General features: G+C 40.5%; 1 protein-coding gene across 7 annotated transcripts; it reads left to right on the top strand.

The window, feature by feature from the left end:
• Window positions 1–23: 23 nt before the first annotated feature.
• On the top strand, window positions 24–21,692 carry bdnf (brain-derived neurotrophic factor). 7 transcript variants are annotated; one of them, XM_047042144.1, is made up of 3 exons: window positions 56–184; window positions 9,325–9,432; window positions 20,622–21,692. In XM_047042144.1, the coding sequence occupies exon 3, from the start codon at window positions 20,643–20,645 to the stop codon at window positions 21,468–21,470; it is 828 nt and encodes a 275-aa protein (XP_046898100.1). In that variant the 5' UTR covers window positions 56–184; window positions 9,325–9,432; window positions 20,622–20,642; the 3' UTR covers window positions 21,471–21,692. The 7 variants fall into 7 exon arrangements, 6 of the variants coding, with proteins under 6 accessions (XP_046898098.1, XP_046898100.1, XP_046898094.1 ...); XM_047042138.1 differs by lacking the exon at window positions 56–184 and adding an exon at window positions 8,564–8,620; XM_047042140.1 differs by lacking the exons at window positions 56–184; window positions 9,325–9,432 and adding exons at window positions 11,931–11,958; window positions 15,767–15,897.
• The last annotated feature ends 1,706 nt before the right edge of the window (window positions 21,693–23,398 follow it).

Below are 23,398 nucleotides of genomic sequence, written 5' to 3'. Positions count from 1 at the left end.
CTGTTAGGACCAACTCCCTGAACCTCCGAGCCATTCAAACTAAAGAATCAAAAGATATAGAATATTTTTTGTAAATTCAGAACAGCGGTGTTGTTTCTGGTGTTTTCTGGCTCTACCAGTAATTCAGGAGGTACAAAACCCAGAAGGAAATTTTTTCAGGACAAGTCACTCCTACTTGGATAAGGTAGGCTTGGGCTGTAACACTGCTGTCACAATCACTTGTGTCTAAGGATTCTGAAAGACTGTTGCTGGCTGAATGACTGGTTCAGCATAAGTAAAGCATAAGTTATCTTGATTTTGGGGTGGGATTTGGTGAATCTCTGCAAAATGTGTATATTTCAAAAGTATTAAAAATATACTATATATTCATACTTTCAGAAGTATAACAGTGAATTGTTCTTGAGTGATAGTGCTGCACTACCTTCTAAAATTCAAACTTAATTTGGTCATGTATCTATTGTGTTAAGGTGATTGATCTGAGACACTGTTGTTCAGACAATTGAGGAAGGGCAATAACTTTGTGGCTGATCTGCAGAGAAATATGAGTTGGCTTCCAAGCCATTGACCACAGAGCTGCACAAACATGCACATAGGATGGTGTGAGCTGTGTTGAATGCAATGTTTAGCACCTAATTTAATGGCCTTTTTTGTTGACAGACGTGACCTGTTTATATTTATTAATATTATATGCGTCACATTTGTCGTTTTAGGGTATGTAATATACCCAACAACTCAGTCATCAAACAGTATACAAATGGTACCTTTCACATTAGGGAATTTGTGAATCAATGTGTTCCTTCCTAAATGTAATACACTAAACAGAGTCATTTAGCAACTTAGCAACTACTTAATAGTAAATAATTGAGAACATTCATCAACTTACCGTTGAGCACTGACAGCCCCTTAGGTGGTGGCAATAGTTTGGTGTGTGTGTGCGTGAGTGCGAAATATATTTACAAACATTCGCCTTTACCAGGTAGCTTCTGCTGTATTGAAATAAGGTGACTGAAAATCAGTCTAGCTGTGATGCCTCAGCAGTGTTGTCAGCCAAGCTACGTCTCTTACCCAGGAATCCAGCCAGAGCCCAGCCCAAATATATGGATGAATCTTGTGGATGACTCACCCGTGGGGGAGGGGCTCTGTTTTGCAGGTAGCCTTGCATATGAGCAGCAATACAGCTATACTTTGAACCAGGAATCCACCCTCAGTCTGCAGAGAACTGTGGCAGTGTTGTAGTGTAGTAGTAGTGTGGTGTTGTTTTCTTTAGCACTAAGTGAACCCTGTATTTGTTTGCCTTTACATCCGGTCCATAGACTGTGTGCTGTTTACACGTATTCAGTATGTTTTTTTCAAAAGTGGGGGAGATCTCAACACCAGTATGATGGGTTTATGATCGTTTAGATGTATATTTTCTGAACATCTCCTGTTTAAAAACTGGCATTTCGCAATCAATTTTTTATAATTTTTGTTCCAAAATGGTTGTGTGCCTCTTTTACAGTTTGGCTGGGTTCATAGTGTTTGTAACATTGTGGAATATTGCTGAACTATCCCTTTAAGTCTCATCGATGTTGAGATTCTGGGCCCAGGTGATAAAGGCTGCTTATTGTGTTGCCATGGCGGCCAAACTAAACCATGGCTACACTCTTATTATCGGTGTGAAAATGTCCTCAAGTTTGAACAACAAAGAGTAGATCTTCCTTTTGTCCTCCTCTGTCCTTGTATTGCAGTTGTGTTTCTCAAACATGGAACGGAAATAAAATGGCAATAACCAACCGGTGTTACTCAGGTAACACAAGGATCTGTGATGTTAGAATGTCTTCATCTTTGTAATGGCTGACATTTAACTGCATGGGCAAGGTCTCTCTTCATAGAGAAGAAGAGCTGCTGAAATGTGTTTTTCCATATAATATTTTCACTCCTTGTTTGGATATATATAGCTCTCAAATAATAAAAACAATATCCAGCTTCTATCTGCAAGTTAGGGATACACCCACACTCATTTGCAGGGAAAGGCAAATGACCCTAATGATGACTCATAGTGTTTGCTAAGATACTTTTTTAAGCACATAGAAATCTATTAAGTCTTCCCCTACCCTCTGTGGAAGAGGAGGGGGAGAGGTGGAGAGCTTTCTTTAAAGGATTAAGTGTTACTAAAATGTGCACACACAATTTTAAATTGTCCTAAAATGACTGTTGCATTTGTAAATATATTTATACTCAACAACACATTAAATAATTTAAAGGGACACAACATGTATTTACTCCAACAAACATCAGTACCTTTGTCAGTCCGTGGTGAGCCCCCTAGAAACTGCCTTTATGCACGGGTGCACAGGATGAATGCACGAATCAGTCCTGCTGTAAAAGAAGAGCACATCTTAAAGTCTACATAAACCATGAGTCATTTCACAAACATGACATAACAGCTTTATAAATCATTCATAAGATCCTGCTTGTCATACTCTGGGTGACATATCTCATGCTGATGTGGAGGCAGATAGACAGATGTGAAAAACATAGGATAGACTTAGCATACTATGATGTGTTTGTTATTTTAAATCATATGGTAAAACGTGGTTGGTTTTCAGATCATATCTAATTAAACCTACTTAAATAAGGCGATATTTCAGTTTGTAAACTACTTTTGAAGTCATTCAATATCTTCATGAAAGGGTGTGAGTTTGTAGGTCTTAAATTATCCAGTCACCAGCCCTGCAGGTGGAAAAGAGAGAGAAACTTTGAAGCCCAGAGAAGGCACAGTATCCCTGAGGCAACTCTGTGTATTTAGCCAGTCTGACCACCATTGATCTGAGTGGAAGAGGCTTTTTTTGCTCCAACCAGGAAGAACCTGACACTCATCTTTGGGCCTTGGGCCTTCAGGGTGCAAGTGTTAACAGTCCCTGTCTTATCTTGCCGCATCAGGTTTACTTTGTTTAAGAAAAGAAAGGGAGGTTGTAATGGGAGTCTTTAGCAGGGGAGTAACATGGGAATGAAAGGATTTTGATGCAGTGATATTATATATCTGTCCTGGTCAGAGAGGACAAAAACTCAGAGAGAACCGCCAGAGCAGAGCATGTCATCTGAATAGTAAGTCTTCTTTGCAGTGTATTACATCCAAGGTCTTTGTGTCTCTGATTTTGGCTGGTGAAGAGCACAAAGGAGGCAGTTTGTTCGCCTCTGACAAGTGTGCTTTTATTTGCTGCGGCCCTTTGATGTATAGAGAAACTTTGGCTGGGATATTCCTCCCAGACAAATGCAGCAGAAATCCCACTCCTTCATATTATCCTTAACAATTACTCACCATTCAGCGGCAAGCCTTTATTCACTTTAAGACCCTCATTTTAAACCGTTGCGCCTCCCGTCTGTCTATCAAGTGTAGAGAGGAATTGCTATCTCTTTATTGTAAGGGGGGTCAGTGGTTAGAAGTCGGGGGCATGTTAAGAATTGTTTGGTACTACGGCAATACACACACACACAAACTCAGTTCTGTGTTGATGCGACGTTACCTATCACACAGTGGCATTCATCTTTGCACCTGCTGGATTTTAAAGGATTTTCAAACTTTGAGGCAAATATTCTGCCTCAATAATATTCAACGTCAACAGCAAATTAGTCACGCTGGAGAAACAAAGAAAAAATGTGGAGCAGTTCTAAAATATTTGTTTTGAAGTCTTATCATATCTATACACAGTGATTGTGTGTTTATTGTTTCATTTTTATTTAAACGTGTGCGTGTGCCTGTGGCACTGTATCATTGGGAATTCCATGTCCAAACCATGTGTTTGGGAAATTGTTTTAGCATAGAAATAGGTTTTTATGACAATGAAGCTTCGAAAACACAGTTTCCCCCCTGTTTGTTTACATACAGAATGGCATCATAAATGACCTCAGCCTTCTCCAGCTGCCTCTCCTTGATACCGACGGCTTCTGCATGTGAGTCCTGTCATGTCGAAGGATGTCTGAGCATGGGCAATAACAGACAGGGCTTCTCCCAATGACTATGGGAAGTATGGTGCACACAATGATCCACGTCTTCTAGCACCTGATGGAATGTGTTTATTTGGTGAAGTGGGGTGGGCTGTTTCACAAAGTAATGTGTGTGATATAAAATTTGAGCGAGTTCTGATTCATACACTTCCCCCAAGTATTTGAAGAGTTAACATGATCAGAGCTCTCCTACATGCAAAGAGTCTGGTATTGCTCAGAAGCATTAAAGCCTTTGGCAAAGCAGGACACAACAGCATGCAAAACTGACAATTCAAATGATTCCACACACACGTACAGGTCAATGCCCTCATGTCTACGATTGGGTACAACAACAACAGTGACATTTTCAGAACTTAAAGAACGTAAAGTACAATAAACTTTTCCTAACCTCGGAGTATTAGGGTGGGTGATTTTAATGACTGATAGTAAGTGAAGTCAGTGAACACTTTCACTGACCAGTTTTACTCAGCTTTGCCAGAATGATTCGGTACTGTCACCACTTTGAGGAATTGAGTGGGCTATGACTCAGGTGTGACTCTAACCACGCAACCAGACAGAGGGGGAGACAGGACAAGATCTGGTAAACCTCTATTGATTGTGATGTCACAGAGGAACATGACAGGGAATAACTACAAAGGGAAGAAGCTGAACCTGAATAAATATATTTTTTTGCCGCCAGATATCTGCTGCTAAAAGGCTGTAAAATATGGCCACAGTTATGTACTACCATGCCAACATTTTCACATACCTCTTGTCTTCTCCTACAAGTGATTGTAAGTGCCATACTCTTGGACGCTTCAGTCCTGTTAAATAATAAACTAAAAGTAAGCCTGTGTGAGTTGCTGACGTATTAACTACTGAACATCAGGTTGTAGCAGAGATAGGCTGAACTTGCCATCAGCAGACTTGGCTATTTATAACACCATGTACTAGTAACGGATGACGTGGGGCAGTCATTATCAATATTTATGGAACAAAGATTGAGACTGGGTAATGATACACTAGACCCTCAGAGGACCTCCACCCCATAATAGTTGTTGTTACGGAAGAGAAGGAAAATGCTGATGGACACAAAAATGTAGGCTGGCACTTAAAATTTAGTAATGATTTTAGAGACCAGTCTAGGCTCAAATGTAATTAGCAAATGTATACAGGACGGCTGGAGAACTTCAAAACATGTTCAGCTACAGGTGCGCCATGCATGTAAACCCAGCAGTACAGAGGAATGATGTCACCAACGTAACACAACAATGGCTGGCTCACATTTGTTAAGCGTTTATTTCTTGATAATCAATTAAACTGTGTTAAAGCACTTGTTGAGATCCAGGATTTCACAAGCAGTGTTTTAAAATGTTAACAATATTTTCACCTGTTAAAGTTGAGTACTGAGCAATCCTAAAAAGAATCCCAACATCTCTGTGGTACTGTGCTGTGTCTTGATGCTGAGAGACTTGGCCTGACACAGACAGAAGCAACAAGTGATCAAATGCTCTCTGAAATATATGTGAAATCTATATGCTCAGTTCACTTAAGTGTTACTTGTAGAAGAGTCAGACAAAAATATCCCAATTTATTGACTTTTTGTGGCACTTGAGATACTTAAATCTTAAAACTATAGCATCAGTACAGCATAAACATATTGTTTATTTAACAGATGAACTGTCTTTACGGAGTTCAGAGAGAGGGGGGAGGGCAAGCAAAGTTATCCACGTGGTCCAGGAACAGAGAGATTGATTTGGTGACCTCGGACTGAGGCATAAGATATTGTGTCTCAGAGTGCGGAGGAGGGCATGGGTAGTGGAAAGGGGTGAGCATGAATCAGTGGCAGGGAGAGAGCCTGTGAAAGCTCTGGGGGAAGAGGAAGCGTTAACAACATAACAAGTGGAAGTAAGTCAAGTCGCCATGTTAGGAGGCAAAAGAAGGCTGAGACAGTAGGACGGTGGTGGGATGCACAGAGGTGGCCTGAGAAAATCTTTCTAATATAGCTTCTGGGGGGAGAGGGGGAGAGAGAGAGAAAGAGAGAGAGAGAGAGAGACAGAGAGAGAGAGAGAGAGAGAGAGAGAGAGAGAGAGAGAGAGAGAGAGAGAGAGAGAGAGAGAGAGAGAGAGAGAGAGAGAGAGAGAAACAGAGAGGGTGGGAGAGAGAGAGACAGAGAGAGAGAGAGAGAGAGAGAGAGAGAGAGAGAGAGAGAGAGAGAGAGAGAGAGAGAAAGAGAGAGAGAGAAACAGAGAGTCTTGGTACTGCACTTGTGGGAGGCCAACAACTAATCAGACCCTCACATGGTAAGATCTGATAATAGAAGGTTCATCCTCACTGTGCCATCATTCTACACAAAACCGACAAATCTGTCTTCTCGTTACGTCCACTTGTCAAGGCTGACCTCTCCTCTGCATAGAGGACTTTGAGTGGGAAGCAGAACAGTGATTGAAAAGAAAAAAGAATCAAAGGGACATTGTGGATTGTCTTGTCACAAAGGCTGTAGGTGTACTCCAATCAATTGTGTTATTGTATACAGTAATATGGTTGACATATTAAAAGATATGTAGACTTGAATTCATATGGTTCACATGGGTTCCTCTATAGAGGAGGTGAGGTGAATGTGGGATTAAATCACAATATGATGAAATATGGTGGAGAGCTCTGCTCTACTTTCAGAGGTCTGTGCCCACATAATAATAGTAAACAATTGGGTGGAAAGAGGGACATTTTGAATTTACACATGGTCAAGTTAAAGCTTTGGATAAAAGCGTCTGCTAAATGAATAATATTCTATACATTAATGTCATACATTTTTGTCAACAATTGACACATATACATACACAGATTATTTTTTTGTTAACCACTGGTTCCATTGTGTAAGGGAAGTTCAACGAGCACAAATAAGCACTGTGGTGTTCAAAGTGTAGATCCAGAGGTTATATAAGAACTGCTACACAGGCACAGGCACACCTCCACACACTTTTAAGTTAATTTTGTTTCTACATGAAAGTATAGTTTCAACATTTTTAACATAATGTCTAAATGTGTGTTCTTTTCTAAGGAAATTCATGAATTTAACTTTATGATGCTCAAAAGCTGCTTCAAAAAACTCCTGAGAAGAAAGAATTGCCTATTGGGACATGATCCTAAGTTTCACCCAGATACAATAAATTCTCTCCATAAGAAAGGCTAACTCAAAGGTATTAGCATCTAAGTAGTCGGACTCTTACAAAAGCGAAGCCTTGCTATTGTTAAGAGGTGGCATTGGAGCAGTTGCTTACTGCAGGTGGCTTATCACAAGTTGAGTCCTTTTCAGGGAGGGTGCAATGCGTCTGTGTTTTGCTGTTCAACGCTCTCCATGGGTTCTTTTATAGACTAATTGTATTAAACTGTTATTGTTTATCATTTGTCAGATTTGTTCTGGGATTATGTGCGTTTGCGCGTAACCCACCTACATGCCTGTGGTGCGTGTGCCTGTGCGTATGCGAGAGACCCCTATATAAGTCACCACACATAGCAATATTTTCCAATGAGAATGCGTTATTAATAACATACAGTTCCACTTCTTTTACAACTCCCGTGATAGTTGGAATCCTGGCTCAGAGACTGGCAAATTTCAGCTATTACTCATGTTACTTATCAGTACATTTGTGGTACACATGCAAGCATAGCGCTTCGTCACTGCATTACAATTAGATGGCTGAGTGTTCGCTGTGAAACTGATGGAATTTTACTGAAAACAGATTTCGCGTTTGAACTTGGAATTGGTCATTGATAATTGAATATAACTTATTTCCGATAAAAAGCACAAAGGTATCGTTTGTTTATGACCAGGCTATTAAATTTATAGGGCTTACACGAAGACGTGGATTCACATGTGATTCCTCTATACAATTGAAAACGAAGCACATAACAGTATTTGACAAATGTAAGTATGAGATCGGCTCTATTTCGTCCTCAAAGCTTCGGAGTTTTCTTTTAAGCAGCAACAAGTTCCCTATGAACTTCATCTCGCAAGCAGGGACGCAAAAATACTGTGAAATATGTTATCTTACCTGGCACCATCCCACTTCTGATGAAAAAATCATGTTACTTGTACCGACAATGCTTAATATGTACTTATTGTCTTAAGTGATTAATATTACAAACATAATAGACTATATGGAATAAAATCATAATCATATTTTCTAGGCTATAATTAAAATTAGTGCTAAACGTTTTTGTTGTTGTAATATAGTATTTCATACATATTATGAACAATTTATTATACAATAGAGATTTAATTCATTGACTTAGTGGTCAATTAGGGTCCCTGACATGAACTTGGACAGCCTTCGCATATTTCAATCACGTAAGACCCCTGATTGCGTTGTCCGGGCGAGGGTATTGCGTATATCTATACAAGCTTTCCTGAATATCGCGGCTGGTTGTTGTTTGTCCTGTCTGTAGAGCCACCAAGGTGTTGGAGAGTTTAAGCACGCGGATATTGCACAGGGTTATTAGATTCATAAGTCACCGAAGTGGTGGGCGATCTACTGAGCACAGCACAAGTTCTCATATGATGACTTCAAACAAGACACATTACCTACCAGCATCTGTTGGAGTGAGTGGATATTAAGACACTTGTATCTCCAGGACAGCGTAGGGGAAAATGGTAAGTAACATAGAAACACTTTCGTATTAGGGATGATTACAGATAAATGGCAATGGTTGCGATTTATTTTTATTATTGGAATGGAAGCACACATAGCTGGAAGGATGGACTCGTGGCTACTTGAGAAACTCTGAGACTCATGTCTGCTAAGGCTTTTGGCAAAGCTTAAGTAAAAAGACAGTTAGACATTTCTGACCTGAGGAGGTGCAGGGACAGGGAGAGGTAAGCTATGGGGAAATGTTGTATTGTTTGAGTGCGCAATTTGTGAGTGTGGTGTCTTACAGGGTCTTATGGTTGTGGATTACGAACGAGGGCAGTATGATACCAGTGTTTGTCTACCAAAATATGCTTTTAATTGCGGTGTCAATGATAAAGCAACATGTGCGGACCTCTCGTCCTGTCTTATACATGACTTTAAAAGCGCGGCAATCACGTACCAGGGGCAGCATTGTTAGGCGTAATTTTGACATGCATTGGAGCCTTTGTGGTGACACGAGGAAATGACCGGGGTTTGGTATAGGTGCTGCTTTCAAAAGGAAAGGTCCGGCCAACATGTGATCAAATATTAACATGACGGGCTTGGCAAGGAAAAATTCACGTCACAAGGCGTGAGGAAGCAGTAGAGTAAAGAGTTTCAAGTGGCACCTAACAAAACTATAGATTTTTTTGCCCCTTTAGTTACCCTCGCTGTGTTATGCTTTCAGCACGTTGGACAGAGGCACCGGAGTCGTGCATGGACTAAAACACCAAGTGGACATCAACTCTCTCTTTTGCCGTCCCCTTGCCAAACCTGGGATTTTTTTCAACTTTTGGTAAGCGTACTGAGCGAGCCCTCTGATCTATAACGGAAATCCGGAGAAAAGCGCTTGTCAATAAAGGGCTCGCGCATTGAGATTTGTCGCGCTACTTGAGCATGTGAAAGTTGAAATCTTAGAGCCGATGTAGGGCGTGCGTTCCTTGCAAGAGCCTCTCTTGGTATACACCGTTAACTTGGGAGATGCAAGTCTTGGTCTTGGATATCTAACCACACATAGTGGTTGTCAGCCCTTAAAAAGGTAAGAGTTCCATCCATTGTCTTCATCGGCCATCCCTGCCATTATCATTGTTTTCTGATTTCAAATGACACATTGTGCACAATGGTTACCATAAAATTATCGGTTATAATTAATGTTAACAAAGGACAGCTTATTATAAAATACATATTTAATTCGACTAATTACTTTAATGTTGTGAAACTTTGCATATAACTGGACGCTTATCATCTCCATCATGCCATTGAAGTTTCGTTTTTAAGAATTTACACCTGCACCGCTTGCAGCGTTCCAATTGCCTAACTAAGAGTGCACGATGCACCCTTTTAACTTTGCCTGTAAGACATAAATAGCCCCCTTTAACATGTAGGTAAAACCTGACGTCCGTTATTACAATGTTTGTAAACATAGCCTTTAACTAGTCTTCTGCAAGGTAATTTGCAAGATCGATGCGTTATGCGTAATCGTGCTTCTAATCGACATGGAACTTTAGAATGCGCAAAACAGGAATGGTTCTACCCGGCATAAGGTACAATAATGGTGCATGTCTTGATAAGATCGTTTTCCACACAGTTCTATCTATCTTTCTCTATTTATCTGTCTATCCGTCTATCCGTCTATCCGCCTATCTATCTATCTATTTATCTATCTATATAAATATCTATATATCTATCTGTAAACATATAGACTATAGGCCTATTTACAGGCTATATAAACCTATATTTTGGTATTTGTCTCTATCTATCCATCTGTACCATTAATATCAAACTGTTGTATTCCTCTCCCGATCCCTAAGCGACAAAAATAGCCTACTCTTATCTTCCGTCATCGCGATCAAATCACTTGTGTTTTTACTACGACCGCTGCTCGGTTTCATTCATACTGCGCTTCCCCCTGCCTGCACCTATAGCTGTTATCCCTCTTTGTCCACGCGCAAGTCTGTGTAGCCCATTCGACCTGTCGGAAACAACTTAAGTTGAAAAGCTAAACCATAAATTACCTAACGGTTTTAACCCGTCTCAATTTCAGAAACATTCCAGAGAGATCTGCATCTAAATCGTTAAGTTATGAGATATTAAATTACAATAAAGATAGGCGTGGTCAAACTGCTTTGACAGATGTGATGGCTGGCTAAGAGGCGAGATAAGATGATAAGCAAAAGCCTACTTCGGAAGAAATTGATATTTAAGACAAAATCAGGAATACAACATTAAGATGATCAATAAACTCATTTGTCCGAAGCAACATTTTGCTGATATAACAGTCGAAGGACTTATGAAAAATAATTCGTCTCTCGCCGGTGAAGGAACTGTGGATGTAGTCTGTCATCGTCCCTTTTCTTTATAACCTACAGTTCCTGGTCAAACATTCCGATTTCCGGACGAAGCGATTGAATGGCAAACAGCTGCAAGAAAAACCCTAACATATCAACGCCCACTGGCTTTAGCAGCGCTGTTTTTTAATCAAGATCCTTCAAGGGGGGTTACATTTCAATGCATTATTAAGCCATTCCAACCCCTTTAAGGTCTGGAATGATGATGAATTTTGTTTCAATGGGCCTAATTTTACATAATTTTTAACCTATTTTATTGAACCATAAAAGGCCGTTTAAAACATAGCCTTTAAATGCTTAGCCATTTAAATTCTGTAATTTAACTGCTGGTTTAACGAAAATGTTTGGTCTATAGAGGCTGCATATGGACGCAAAAGACAAACCCTTTGATGGTGCTGACAACAAAGCTAGTTACAAGCAAAATACTGACAGTTAGCTATGGTTAATAATAACAATGATAATAGTTAGAGAAATTATAATATACATGTAATATTTGTTTTAACGAATCGATCGCAGAAATAACGTTTTCGTTTTATTTGTTGACGCAGAGGGTAGTAATGTGTCTTCCGATTTCCTTGGCTTCGTGCGAAGGAACACGTCGCTGCTTAAAATGTATTTTATACCAATATATGCATTCATCACTATTATCAGCATCTTCTTTTCTTCTTTATCTAAAAAAATACAGCATATTTCTTCCATTGGAAACTCGATACGATACGTGGGTTTATGGTGTGGGCGTGGGCGTGAGGGGGGAGGGGGAGAGAGCGGAGGCGGGTCGGGGGGGTCTGTGGGGTGGCACGACACACTTTGTATGTATGAAGGTTTTTTATAGAACTTTCTGCAATGTACGTCATCGGAGCAGTCCATAAATGGGGTTGTGTTATCTTACGGAGAATCTCCCTCTCTCCTGCCCCCCTCTCCGCACTATTAGCGCTGCAGAGTTGGGGTGGGCGTCAAAAACAAATCTGAGGATGGTAGGTTTCATTCCAAATAACATGAAATGCTATTGTGGCATCATATTTGACAGGATATACGTGTTTCATTATTCAGGGTTGACTCACGAGGGCGATTAGGCTATAGATATTTATATTTTGCTTTCATAAAGAAAAGATGTTTCGTTTTCTGTTTCAACCTTTCATGAACTTTGAAAGATAAGGTCTGTGGACATGTCGCCGCCTATAGCTTTAGTAGCTCTCGGAAGTGGGATGGAAAGATCTAAACTCTATTTGGAACTCCGGGTGTCGACACCACGTTATCACGAAAAAAAACGTTTTCCATATTGTTCATGCGCAATTGGATATACGATATAAAATATGTGAGCAGGTTTTCAACCAATATTGTAAATATAATATAATATTTGAATGATTATGGTAATCGGTGGCATCATCATCCTCCTCATCCTCATCTTATCAGCTCCATCCAATTATTATAACGAGTTCTGGCGGGATGAAATATTTGAATTTAATAATTTAACTAGGCTATTCAAAAACATAGCCTATTTGGTGAATTCAAATTTTAGAAATACGCAACTAAATGTAACGTAGCTGATCTAAAGGGTATGACAAATGTGTGGTTTCCCAAATCAATTCCTTGCAGTGATGCCAGGATCCGGTAATTGCGCCCTTAACGACACGCGTGTCTGACCGGCTGTTGGCGTGACGCCACTGCAGGACAAATTATTCTCTCAGGGATAACGGTGTGTTTGGAACAATGGGTTCTGTTGAATTGAGCCTGACAATATAGCGTTGATGCACTGAATGAATTGCGGAAGGCTTTTTTTAAGATTTGGAATTCTGCATATAATTTCCACTGTTAATCAGACTAGGCTGCAATGGCATTAGGTAGGCTGATTAGCCTACTTAATCGAGTCAGGATGGGTGATAAGAGAGTATGTCTGTATGTTTTGTGAATAGTGTGACGTTTTCCTAAACGGTTTTCTGCATTGGACCTGACGTGTGTGCCTGTATGTAGAGTTGTTTGGAGTGGTCGTGTTATTATTTCATGTCAATATGGGCCATAAACTGAATTGCGTGTTTAATTGTGAAAAAGTAATTGTTTGACTGATGGGTTATGTAGCATAGCCTTTGGAAGCTAATCGATCTTTGTTATTTATAGTAGCCTATATCTTTCTTAAGCATACAATTGTAAAGCAAATCTTATTTTATTTGAGAGAGACAGTGAGAACGGAAGAGACATGCAACGTATCAGTGTCACTCATGATAAATCTTTCAGAAAACAATGTATTTTAAACATGTATGTATTGTTTTTAAGAGTAATCTTGTCATCAGCAGTCTTAAAAAGTGTTGCAGTCATCATAAGCAGTTGGATATTTGTATTCTCTCTGGGAGGCAAGGAATACATTTCAGACATGGAATCTGCAGTTTTGTGACACAGTTGTATGTTTACCTTTAGTGTATAATTGTGATTTTGGTTTTCACCATAGACTGCTCCTGAGGGCCAAATGACAGGAGTCGTTAGTGACTGGGAAGTATGTAAATATCACATCAAATGATGGTGCTCTACACTCACCTTTAAGAGCACAGCAAGATGTTTTAGCCTGTGTTTTAGTCAGTGTTCCTCCGTGTTTAAATGTTGCTTGTGGGGTCAGTGTGGGGTCTTGGGTGACCCTGTGAGGGAGGATGCTCTATACTGACTCCTCAGCACAGTTCCAGTTGGAAAGATAAGTTATGAAAAGATGTGAAAGTTTATGGCCGCGTGGTCAGTTCTCTCAGCGGGGGGTCTTCTATAGAGAGAGTTGGCAAGCAATAGCTTAGGATGAAGTGGTTGGGATGATGGAAGGATGCCAAAGGAACAGAGGCTGGGATAAGAGCATGACTGAGAGATGGACTGATAGCAGAGAAAGATCCATTTACGCAGTTGTGATATATATGGATGAGATAGCACCTGCTACATGCCTTTTTTTATGTCTGAGCAAATTGGAGGAGGGAAGAAAATGGCCTGATGAGTGTCTCTCTTCATGTGATACAGTTTATATGGAAATGCGTTGGGTAGGTTTGTAGTCCAACTAAGTACTGAGACGTTATGTTCCTCATTAATGTATTGTAGATCCTGGTGAAGTGTATTTGGAATTACTGGTTATATTTAACCGTGCCAGTTAAATGCGGGTTCTTTATTGTAATATTGGGTATGTTTAGACGGTTTGAGGCCATCGTATTGTTTACTGTAATATGCTTTAACTATTGATAGAAAGACTGTTTACAAGTGCATGTGATGCAAGTACATGTCATTGTTCTTAAAGTCTTAACCTGTATAGAAATTATTATTCCTTTGATACCATGGAATCTGATTGATCTATAAGAAAAATCACGTTATTTTTAGTCCATACAGAAATAAGCATGCCAAGTGTGTGTGAGATGTTTGTGTGTGAGTGCGCGCGCGTTTGTGTTTTTCCTTTAAGACACCAGACCTCTTCCCTTTATTTAAAAGTTTCACATCAACTAATGAAACTCCACTTAGAACAAATCTCTTATAATCAACACATCTTTTCTCCCAACTTCACATACCACCTTGCATTGTGCTGCATTCGCAGAAATGTAAGAGGCCAGGTTGTTGTTGTTGTTCTAATGAGATGCCAAGTGATTTATTTATGAATTACCTGTTTGGAACAGCCCCCACGCGCATGCAGTGTGCAAGCAAGCTTTTTTTTTTCTTCTTTTTGGAGTCATGTCGCTCAGCAATTGCTGATGCAACTCTTTGCTATCCAGAGTTTGCCCTCGCCTGCTGAGAGCCTTCAGGAACGGCTATATTCATCTTGGCATGTCCCTGGGTGTGTTGAAGCTGGGAGTGAATCACAAAGCAGGTGTGAGCATCCACACCAGAGCCATGCCAGAGAAGAGCGCTCCACCTCATTAACTTGTACAGAGAAGAATCATGGTGGTCACATAGCAAACACATCACTATAAATCAGTTTGGATGGGGTCCAAGCTAATGTAATAATGAGCATATCTCTGCATTTTAGGGCTGGATGTCATCTGAGCTGACGACCTAGTGAGTAGCTCGCTTCTTGATTGTTTTTCAATGAAAGTGAACATAATTTTAACTCACATTTGCAGGCATAATAATCTTAAAGATAGATTTGTAGGCACACTCGGGTATAGGTCTCAAAATATTTTCGGTACCCCTTAAATAATGCATACAGACATAGACAGAAGTTGATCTATTTTGAATACCAAGTTTCTGTTTATGAACCAGTATTGCAGGAAACACATATATGGTTTTCATAGAAGTGTCTGACACACACTGCTAGATCTGACACGTGATACTTTGTATCAACAGATAACGAGATAGAGTAAATGGTAATTGTGATGAACTGTAGCCTGAATGTCTTTGGCGTGTATGCGCAATGTAGGCTATAAATTGTGGTGACCCCTTCATGGCAAAAGCTTCTCTTATTCCACACCTTTGATCATCATTATTGGTCGACCAAAGAATAGCTTGTTACATAGTTAATGAGTTTAGTTAACAACTAGTATGGTTTTACTTCAGAGCTCTTGTAACCGATTTTGGAGGCAACCAGTCAGCCAGAGGCGAGTCACATGTTGCAACGTCATTGTGTAGTAAGTTACTGTAGTTGCAGGGGATACGGTAGTCATTTCAAACTCAAGAGGTCTCTCATCGCGTACCAGTGCCGAAGTCGCGTAGCGTATAGCATGCTAGCCCTTCAATTTCAGCCTGTCTCTAAAGGAACCGCGCAACCATGGGAGTCCATTACCTCAACCATGCAATTTCCACCATCAATAATTTAATCTATTTGCTCCAAAGCTGAAGAGATATCCTGAAGCAGTCGGAGAGTACAGTGAAAATCGCAGAAGTAAATACACAGGGGTTTGTCTAAAACCTACCAGATGACACTGTCCTGTTGAATGGTCTCCTTTACGACTGGGCAGTAAAAGGTATGTTTTAGTCTGGTGACTACAGTTGTAATTTGCCAATGCACGGTTTTTCGAAAGAAGTTTTTTTTTTTTAAGTAATCAAGCTGAGTATCCTGCAAACGCACTGAATGCGACGCAGTGTGCTGGGATATGCTTTACTATTCTTGTTTAATATATCAAAATAAGGTTTATCTTTGTATGGTTAATTATAAAAGATTACGGTGTTTGAATTATGTTGATTACATTTCTAAGACAAACTTGAAAACAATTTGAAACAATAAAAAAAACATGCAGGCATTGTTAAAATGTAAGGGATGGTACACTTTGACTTTTTATAGTTGCACTTGACATTGAGTAGCGTATATGAATTCTCAAAATTCTTATTCAATGGATCTCGCCTTTAGAAGCAATAGCCTATCTATGATCAAACATAGGCTAATCAAATAGTAGCCTTCCCGAATAGACAACACCAGGCTACACAGCCTATCCTTGTTAACTTCAATAGCCTAGGCTACTTCTAAAAGATGAATAGGCTATAGCTCACTTGTCTACACTTCGAGGCACAACATATTATGCATTAACCTACATTTCACCATGACCACACAAAATAGGCAACGAATCCTTCCTCAAATTAGATATATAGAAAAACAGACAGGACCATAGGCTATGCAAATGAAAAAAAGTTTGATGTACTCATTAAGAGTTTATAGGAAACTTGAGACCTATTATGCTCAACTTCACCCTGCTGCGTTGGTCTGGCTCTTAGTCTTGCTCTCCTTAACCGGATAACCTCACAAGGCGGGTATGAATATGTGGATTAAAACGAATCCTTACATGAAGTGGTCTAGCAGTTATCAATGGCTATAGCCTAGTTTATGAAACCCAACGCGCGTTTCTATGGAATAATCCAGGGCCACCCACCCGTACTGCTGTTGAGCAAGTTGATATGGTCAAGGTTGGAGGCTGTCCGTAATTAATTGGTTCAGCTGTTTGAATAGCCTAAATATGTATTTTAACGTCACAAAGCATGTTTTGACTTCTGTATTTAGCGTGTAGTGGTACTTTTCCGGCATAATTAGTCTTTTTTTGGTTGATCTTTATCTATCTATGATGTGCGTGTGTGCGAGCCTATGTAGGCTACGCCTGTGAGTAGAGAATGTTGCTCAGAGAACATTGCATGGTCTCATACGCCATCTAGTGTTTATATTTAGCCACGGCAAGTCATTGGGAATTCGGAAAACAGTACAGAGCCTACTTTATGTCCTATCCGTTAGTGTCACTTTATTTCTGTAAAATTGAGACCCCGTGGATATATTTTACGTTGTTGTACGGCAATAAACAACACAACTACATAGTGATGTGTATGTGGCCATGGCATATTTCCAGTCAGTTAACCTGGAGAAAAAGAAAAATGTGAGAGGCTTATTGTTTAGATTTAGAATATGAGAAGTTAAGCCAATTGTACAGGTATATTTGGGAATAACTGTTGCCTCTTTAATTAGGAATTACTGAATACAAGGCCTACAGCATTTAAGTTGTTTATTTTAAACAAACCTTTGTACTAAATCTGTAAATACAGAGGGCAAACAATTGGGGTTTGGTGTTCATACTGTTATAGTAGGCTACTTATAATGGATTGTACAGGGAAAATTGCCCAAACTTGTCACAGAGTTCTGGGGTCTAAAGAAAAAAAAACGATTTACTTGAAGTTTGAAGCTGGTGTGTTTGCACTGACACTCTCTGCACTAGTCCTTTCATGTTTAGAAAGACTTTTCAGGATATGTCAAAGGGGGGATTTTTCCCTATAATCCCCACCTGGCACAAAGCTAATTCTGCAAGATAGCTCTACAAGCAGATGTATACCCAACCATCTGCCAATCTCTGTCTCTCACCTGCTTCAGGTGCTTATCTTAGTGTGTCAAAGCCAAGCCACCGTTACCATGATATGATATGTTTATTTTCATTCACAAAGTATTTAGGCAAATTAATGATAAAACCTTAGAGCATTTTGGAACCTCGAAACCTGACAGGGTTGTTTCCGCATAAAGTTCAGTGTAACTTTGGTTATCCAATAGCACATGGTGTTGGCCGATGGTCCTCACCCATTACCAGTCTGATTGAAAATTAAGAATCCAATTTAGAGTTAATGATATTCTCATATTCAATAGAATATTAATGACAACAACCCTGACAGTGATCAGTGGTTTCTATTAGATAGCTCTGAGACTCCCAGCCAGTCCAACAGCCATAAAGTGATTCATTGGCTAAATTGCATTTTAACAGGATGTAGATTGAGAGCATAAGCCATATTGATTCTGCTGATGGAAACAGGAAATAGCCAAGTAAGAAATAAAAATCGTTTGTTGTACCTGATGTGAGGAGACCCAGAGGACTGGCAAGCAATTGCACACTGATGAGTGGCACTACCCCCCCCCCCCCCCCCCTCCCTTCTTCCTGGCACCCCCCTTCTTTGTCTACCCTATGGAGACCCGTGAGAGACGTCATCAGTGGTTGTTATGCCGAGAAGTGACGCCTGCACTCTCAATCCTCCCGTCCCTGCCATCGTGGCCCTGCGGTCTGTCAGGGGAGATGCATGTCTGCTGATGCAGTCTGGCCCACACGCTTCTTTCCATACATAACAACGCTCACCAGACAGCAATCAGCTCAACTGCCGTTTGCATCTTAGAAGTGTAAACTAAGACGGCCAATGGCACCTCGATTATCCTAAAAGGCATTTTGTCAGCATTTAAGTAACATACCACTGACAGAAACGAGTGATGATTTTTTCGTTGTTGTTTGCTGCTTGTCTTTTTACTTGGGGCTGTGGTTTCATCTCCAAGGTTGTCGATAAGGGAAGACGCTCCCAACCCCCTGCAAACACATAGCACCAAACCCCTCCCCCTAACACACACACACTCTGGAGATGTGCATCAGAGCGCTCAGGGACCCCGCGGCTCATTAAGGAGAAGGATGTGATATTCTGAATCGAGACTGTGAGACTCCCAGAACGCCTATTTATAGACGCAATATCTCTATGGCAGTCGTCGTGGCGTTGGCTAATCACAGCCGTGGCCCCAGACACCAATTAAGAATGAAACAAATGCTTTTTAGGTGGGTTGTGCCCCTCCTTTCTGCTGAGAGCCGTCTGTCCAAGCTGCCCGGCAGGGGAGTGGATCTGCTCGGAGCATATTCCTGCATCAGGTCGGGACATGAGAAGGACGGCATGCAGAGTGCAGTCACAGCCTTGCCCGGGCTATTTTTAAATGCTCCCCACTGGAAGGCGAGATGAGATCTCGCTTTTTTCATTGTCGTTTATTATTGCTTTCATTTGTGTGACTCTGTCTGGGATGTCTACGGATGTGTGAATTGCTGTGATTCTGAGGGCTACTCCAAGGTAAGGGATGCTTGTGTGGAGCTAGGGGATGTACTGAATAAGGACATGGTATCTGTTTTGGTTCGGATAGCTGGGCCCTTTATAGCATTCTTCCTACTGAAATGCCTGCTTATCAGATATGTATTATGTGAGCTGACCATCTGAGCTTTAAGGCCATTATTCAAATATCCTTGAATGTTTAAGGATGCAAGAAAATGTCTTCTCCTTGCAGCGTCCTCCTGACTGAATTCCTGCTAGTTCCTACTTACTCTATGCATCCATCAATAAACATAATTCCGTCCATGCTAGTTCAGCATATTGTCTTTCAAAACAAATATCGGTTGCGTAGCACAAGTCTAGAGTAAACATGCATTTGTTTATTTTTAAAGTTACTTTGTCTCCCCAAGCAATCAATCAGATAATCTATATATTTTTATCTTTTTCCCCATGGGAAATTTGGTGAGGAGCCAGGAATATGAAATACATTAGGATGAAGTGTTTTCAAATCACCATGATACACAAAGCATACACTTTTCAAATTAATTGAAAGAATATATATCCATATTTAATGTACTAGTCCCAATAATCTTAATTAGTTGAGGATTTATAGAACATGAACCACTAGGTATGACATTGATACTTTCATGTTTGGTTGAGATAATCTAATGATATTGTCTAAGCACACTTTTTCATTTCTTGACAATCTAAAGTTCCCAATATAAAAATTCTGGCTTGCTGTGCCCATTTGTAGGCCTAAATACCTGTAAACGACTTTCACCCCAAGTTGACAAAATTCCAGAAGGATGAATTTACGGTAATAATTTCATTACAGGATTCAACATTTTAAAACTCTGCAAGAGGGAATGTTGGCAAGCTAAACACGTCGGCATTAATAGCATGGTGCCCAGCCTCCTCCCAGCCTCAGTATAAAAAAAACATGGAATGAGTTGGAAAACGCTGTTGTCAGCAGCCATTGACGGCCCTGCTGGGCCCTTTGTTTTAGCCTGCCAACTTATAAAATCTAGGCCAAACCTTGTATATGAACAGAAATATCACAAGCATAGTGGAACAGACAACATAGTACTGAGGCTCAATCCTGTTGTGTTATTTCTTAACTGTGGTTTGCAATTGGGATCTTTTTTTTTGGCAACTGTGGTGACGGAATAAAGCCCCTTTATATAGTTTTAAGGGCCATTGCGGAAGCACGGCACCAAGTTTACATAATGGAAATTAATAATGCTGTTTTGAATCGTACTTTTGAAAACTGTCTGACCGCAGATAATACAAACCATATTTTCAGATGGACTTACATTGTATTTTCTCTCTCTCTTTCCCCTCTCCACTTTTTCTGTTTTGTCTTTTGTTTGTCCAGTTCCACCAGGTTAGAAGAGTGATGACCATCCTGTTCCTTACTATGGTTATTTCATACTTCAGTTGCATGAGAGCTGCGCCCCTGAGAGACAGCCCAGGCATGCGGGGCCATCGGACAGAAGGCTACCTGAGTCCCGCAGCCTCGTCCGCCAGAGGGCACGGGACTCCACAGGGCAGTGGGGGCCCGGCCCAGCGTGGAGGGGCCCTTCCCTCCCTCACAGACACGTTTGAGCAGGTGATAGAGGAGCTGCTGGAGGTGGAGGGGGAGGCGGCGGCCGCAGCGCAGCTGGGGGCAGGGGCTGACCAGGGTCAGGGCAGAGGCGGCCCGGCGTCTTCCTCCGTGGTGACCACGGAGACAAAGGACGTTGACCTGTACGCATCGCGGGTGATGATCAGCAACCAAGTGCCTTTAGAGCCGCCACTGCTCTTTCTACTGGAGGAATACAAAAACTACCTGGACGCCGCAAACATGTCCATGAGGGTGCGGAGGCACTCCGACCCGTCCCGCCGTGGGGAGCTCAGCGTGTGTGACAGTATTAGCCAGTGGGTTACTGCGGTGGATAAAAAGACGGCAATAGACATGTCTGGGCAGACCGTGACCGTCCTGGAAAAGGTCCCCGTCCCCAATGGCCAACTGAAGCAATACTTTTATGAGACAAAATGCAACCCTATGGGGTACACAAAGGAGGGATGCCGTGGAATTGACAAGCGACATTATAACTCCCAATGCAGGACAACCCAGTCCTACGTGCGTGCTCTCACCATGGATAGCAAAAAGAAGATTGGCTGGAGGTTTATAAGGATAGACACTTCGTGTGTATGCACATTGACCATTAAAAGAGGAAGATAGTGTATATAATGTATAGATTTTATTGAGAGTTTAAAAAAGAGAGTAAAGAGAAAATATCTATTTGTATATATACATAACAGGGTAAATTATTCCGTCAAATGAAAATTTTATGGACTGCATGTAAAAAAAGATGAAGTTTATACAGTAAAAGTGATACTACAGTCTATTTATTGAACATATTCATGACCTTGTAAACGATTAAAAAAAATATCTGATCAGTCATTTGCGCCCAGTTTAAATTACTATATCACATTCCTCAAGACGTGTGGTTTGTTTACGTTGCCAAGAATCTGATAATGAAGGAGAAGACAGGTGGGAAGGAAGAGAGGTCGAGGAGGACAGTTCCATTTTAAAAACTTGCATGCTGCTTAAATTGTGAATTGAGAAATTGTCCACTTAAGAAAAAAAAGAGATGATACAGACCAAAACATTCCGTTTACATCCTCAACAGTAAAAGGTTTTCCTCTTAAGTACATTCTGTCTACTGTTCTAAACTTCTGAAGGTAATGTTGGACTTACATACTATGTCAAGGTGCTGTTGTCAAAGCTTTGCTGTTTATTTTTTTATCCCCACCAGAGGACAAAATATATAAGAGTATATAAAGTTTATTCATTAACATATGTTTCTGGATTAATATAATTCATTTTGTATGTTGTGAAGTTGTTTGCAATATTAAATTGAAATATTTGAAGAAATAAAAATGATTATAGGCAACTGAAAAACAAAACCAATGTCAATAAAGTTTTAACCCTGCACTTCTAGGTATCATAAACATAAGACATAAAGATACACACATGCTTGCTCACATACACACAGTTGGCTTCATTCATTCAGTATAGCTTGGTGACATTAAAAGTTGCGTTTGGTAACTCAGCCAACAAGAGGCCGTCATTAAACTTAACTTTGATCTCCTCTGACCGTGTGCCACGGGTACTTCACAAAAGGCCGCCTTAACGGGGGGAAGATTAGGACGATTCAAGGGGTCCTGGTCAAACAGGGGTCCCAACAGAACCCCATACTTTCCTGTATGATTTAGATTTCGGAGCCCAGAGAACAAATTAGCCAGGGGGCCCAGAAACCCTAGTGGCACCCCTGACTTCACATATCTATACTGCATGAATCTGTAAGTTCTTATCATGGCTCTATAGGCTACAAAAAGATCATCCTTATCTGAATTATTCTCAATAAATACACACAGAATACGTGGACAAACATAAAATGCAGCAACTCCACACTCTATCCGGAATAACACTTATTGGCCTGTTATGAAGAAGTTCTAAGGCTGATTCCAATAGGCAGATCCTTCTATTCTCTTGTCACTTTTACCTGCACTTATCCACAATCAACCTGGTTAGACTACAAACTGCCAGGCTCCCAAGTGCATCAAACGATCAGGAAATAACAGTCCCCGAGGCAGTATGCGACGGTCTGAAGGGCACGAACCATCATCCATGACAGCCAATGTGGGTGGACCACTTCAGGTAAATTCATATTTTAATATTCAATAATTTGATCTCTCACAAATATGCCATAAAAAGTCACAACAATCTCTTTCTAAAGAGTCTCTACGACTCCATTAACCCTCTACCCCATTATTAAATTCAGAACGCATTAACCTTCTCAAAAGCCCGACATGAGTACCAGAGGACATTCTTTGTCTAAACACCATGATTACTCAAACAACTCCTGCATTCTTATCAAGGAAAACCAAATAAAAATGTTTATAAAAAGTAGGTAGATCATATGGGATACAATTTCATACGAACGTTTTCTTACCTATGCGAGCCGAGATTATATAGAATAGTAAGTGATAGGGGGTTACGATGCCTATTTTTTAATTGTGTGCTGCACTATGGGTACTGACTTCATCAGATGGGGTAGTGAGAATATTGTCCGTACCTGGCACCACCATCACATCACAACAACA

The sequence above is a fragment of the Hypomesus transpacificus genome, chromosome 19, assembly GCF_021917145.1.
Source record: "Hypomesus transpacificus isolate Combined female chromosome 19, fHypTra1, whole genome shotgun sequence".
Taxonomy (NCBI): Eukaryota; Metazoa; Chordata; class Actinopteri; order Osmeriformes; family Osmeridae; genus Hypomesus; species Hypomesus transpacificus.
The sequence above is the reverse complement of the archived record's forward strand: the minus strand, read 5'-3'. Positions and strand labels throughout refer to the sequence as shown.

Excerpts from the sequence above, each read along its gene's own strand:
- bdnf (XM_047042138.1), top strand. Across the intron at positions 9,433-20,621 it reads GGGATTTTTTTCAACTTTTG|TTCCACCAGGTTAGAAGAGT; the intron begins GTAAGCGTACTG and ends TTGTTTGTCCAG.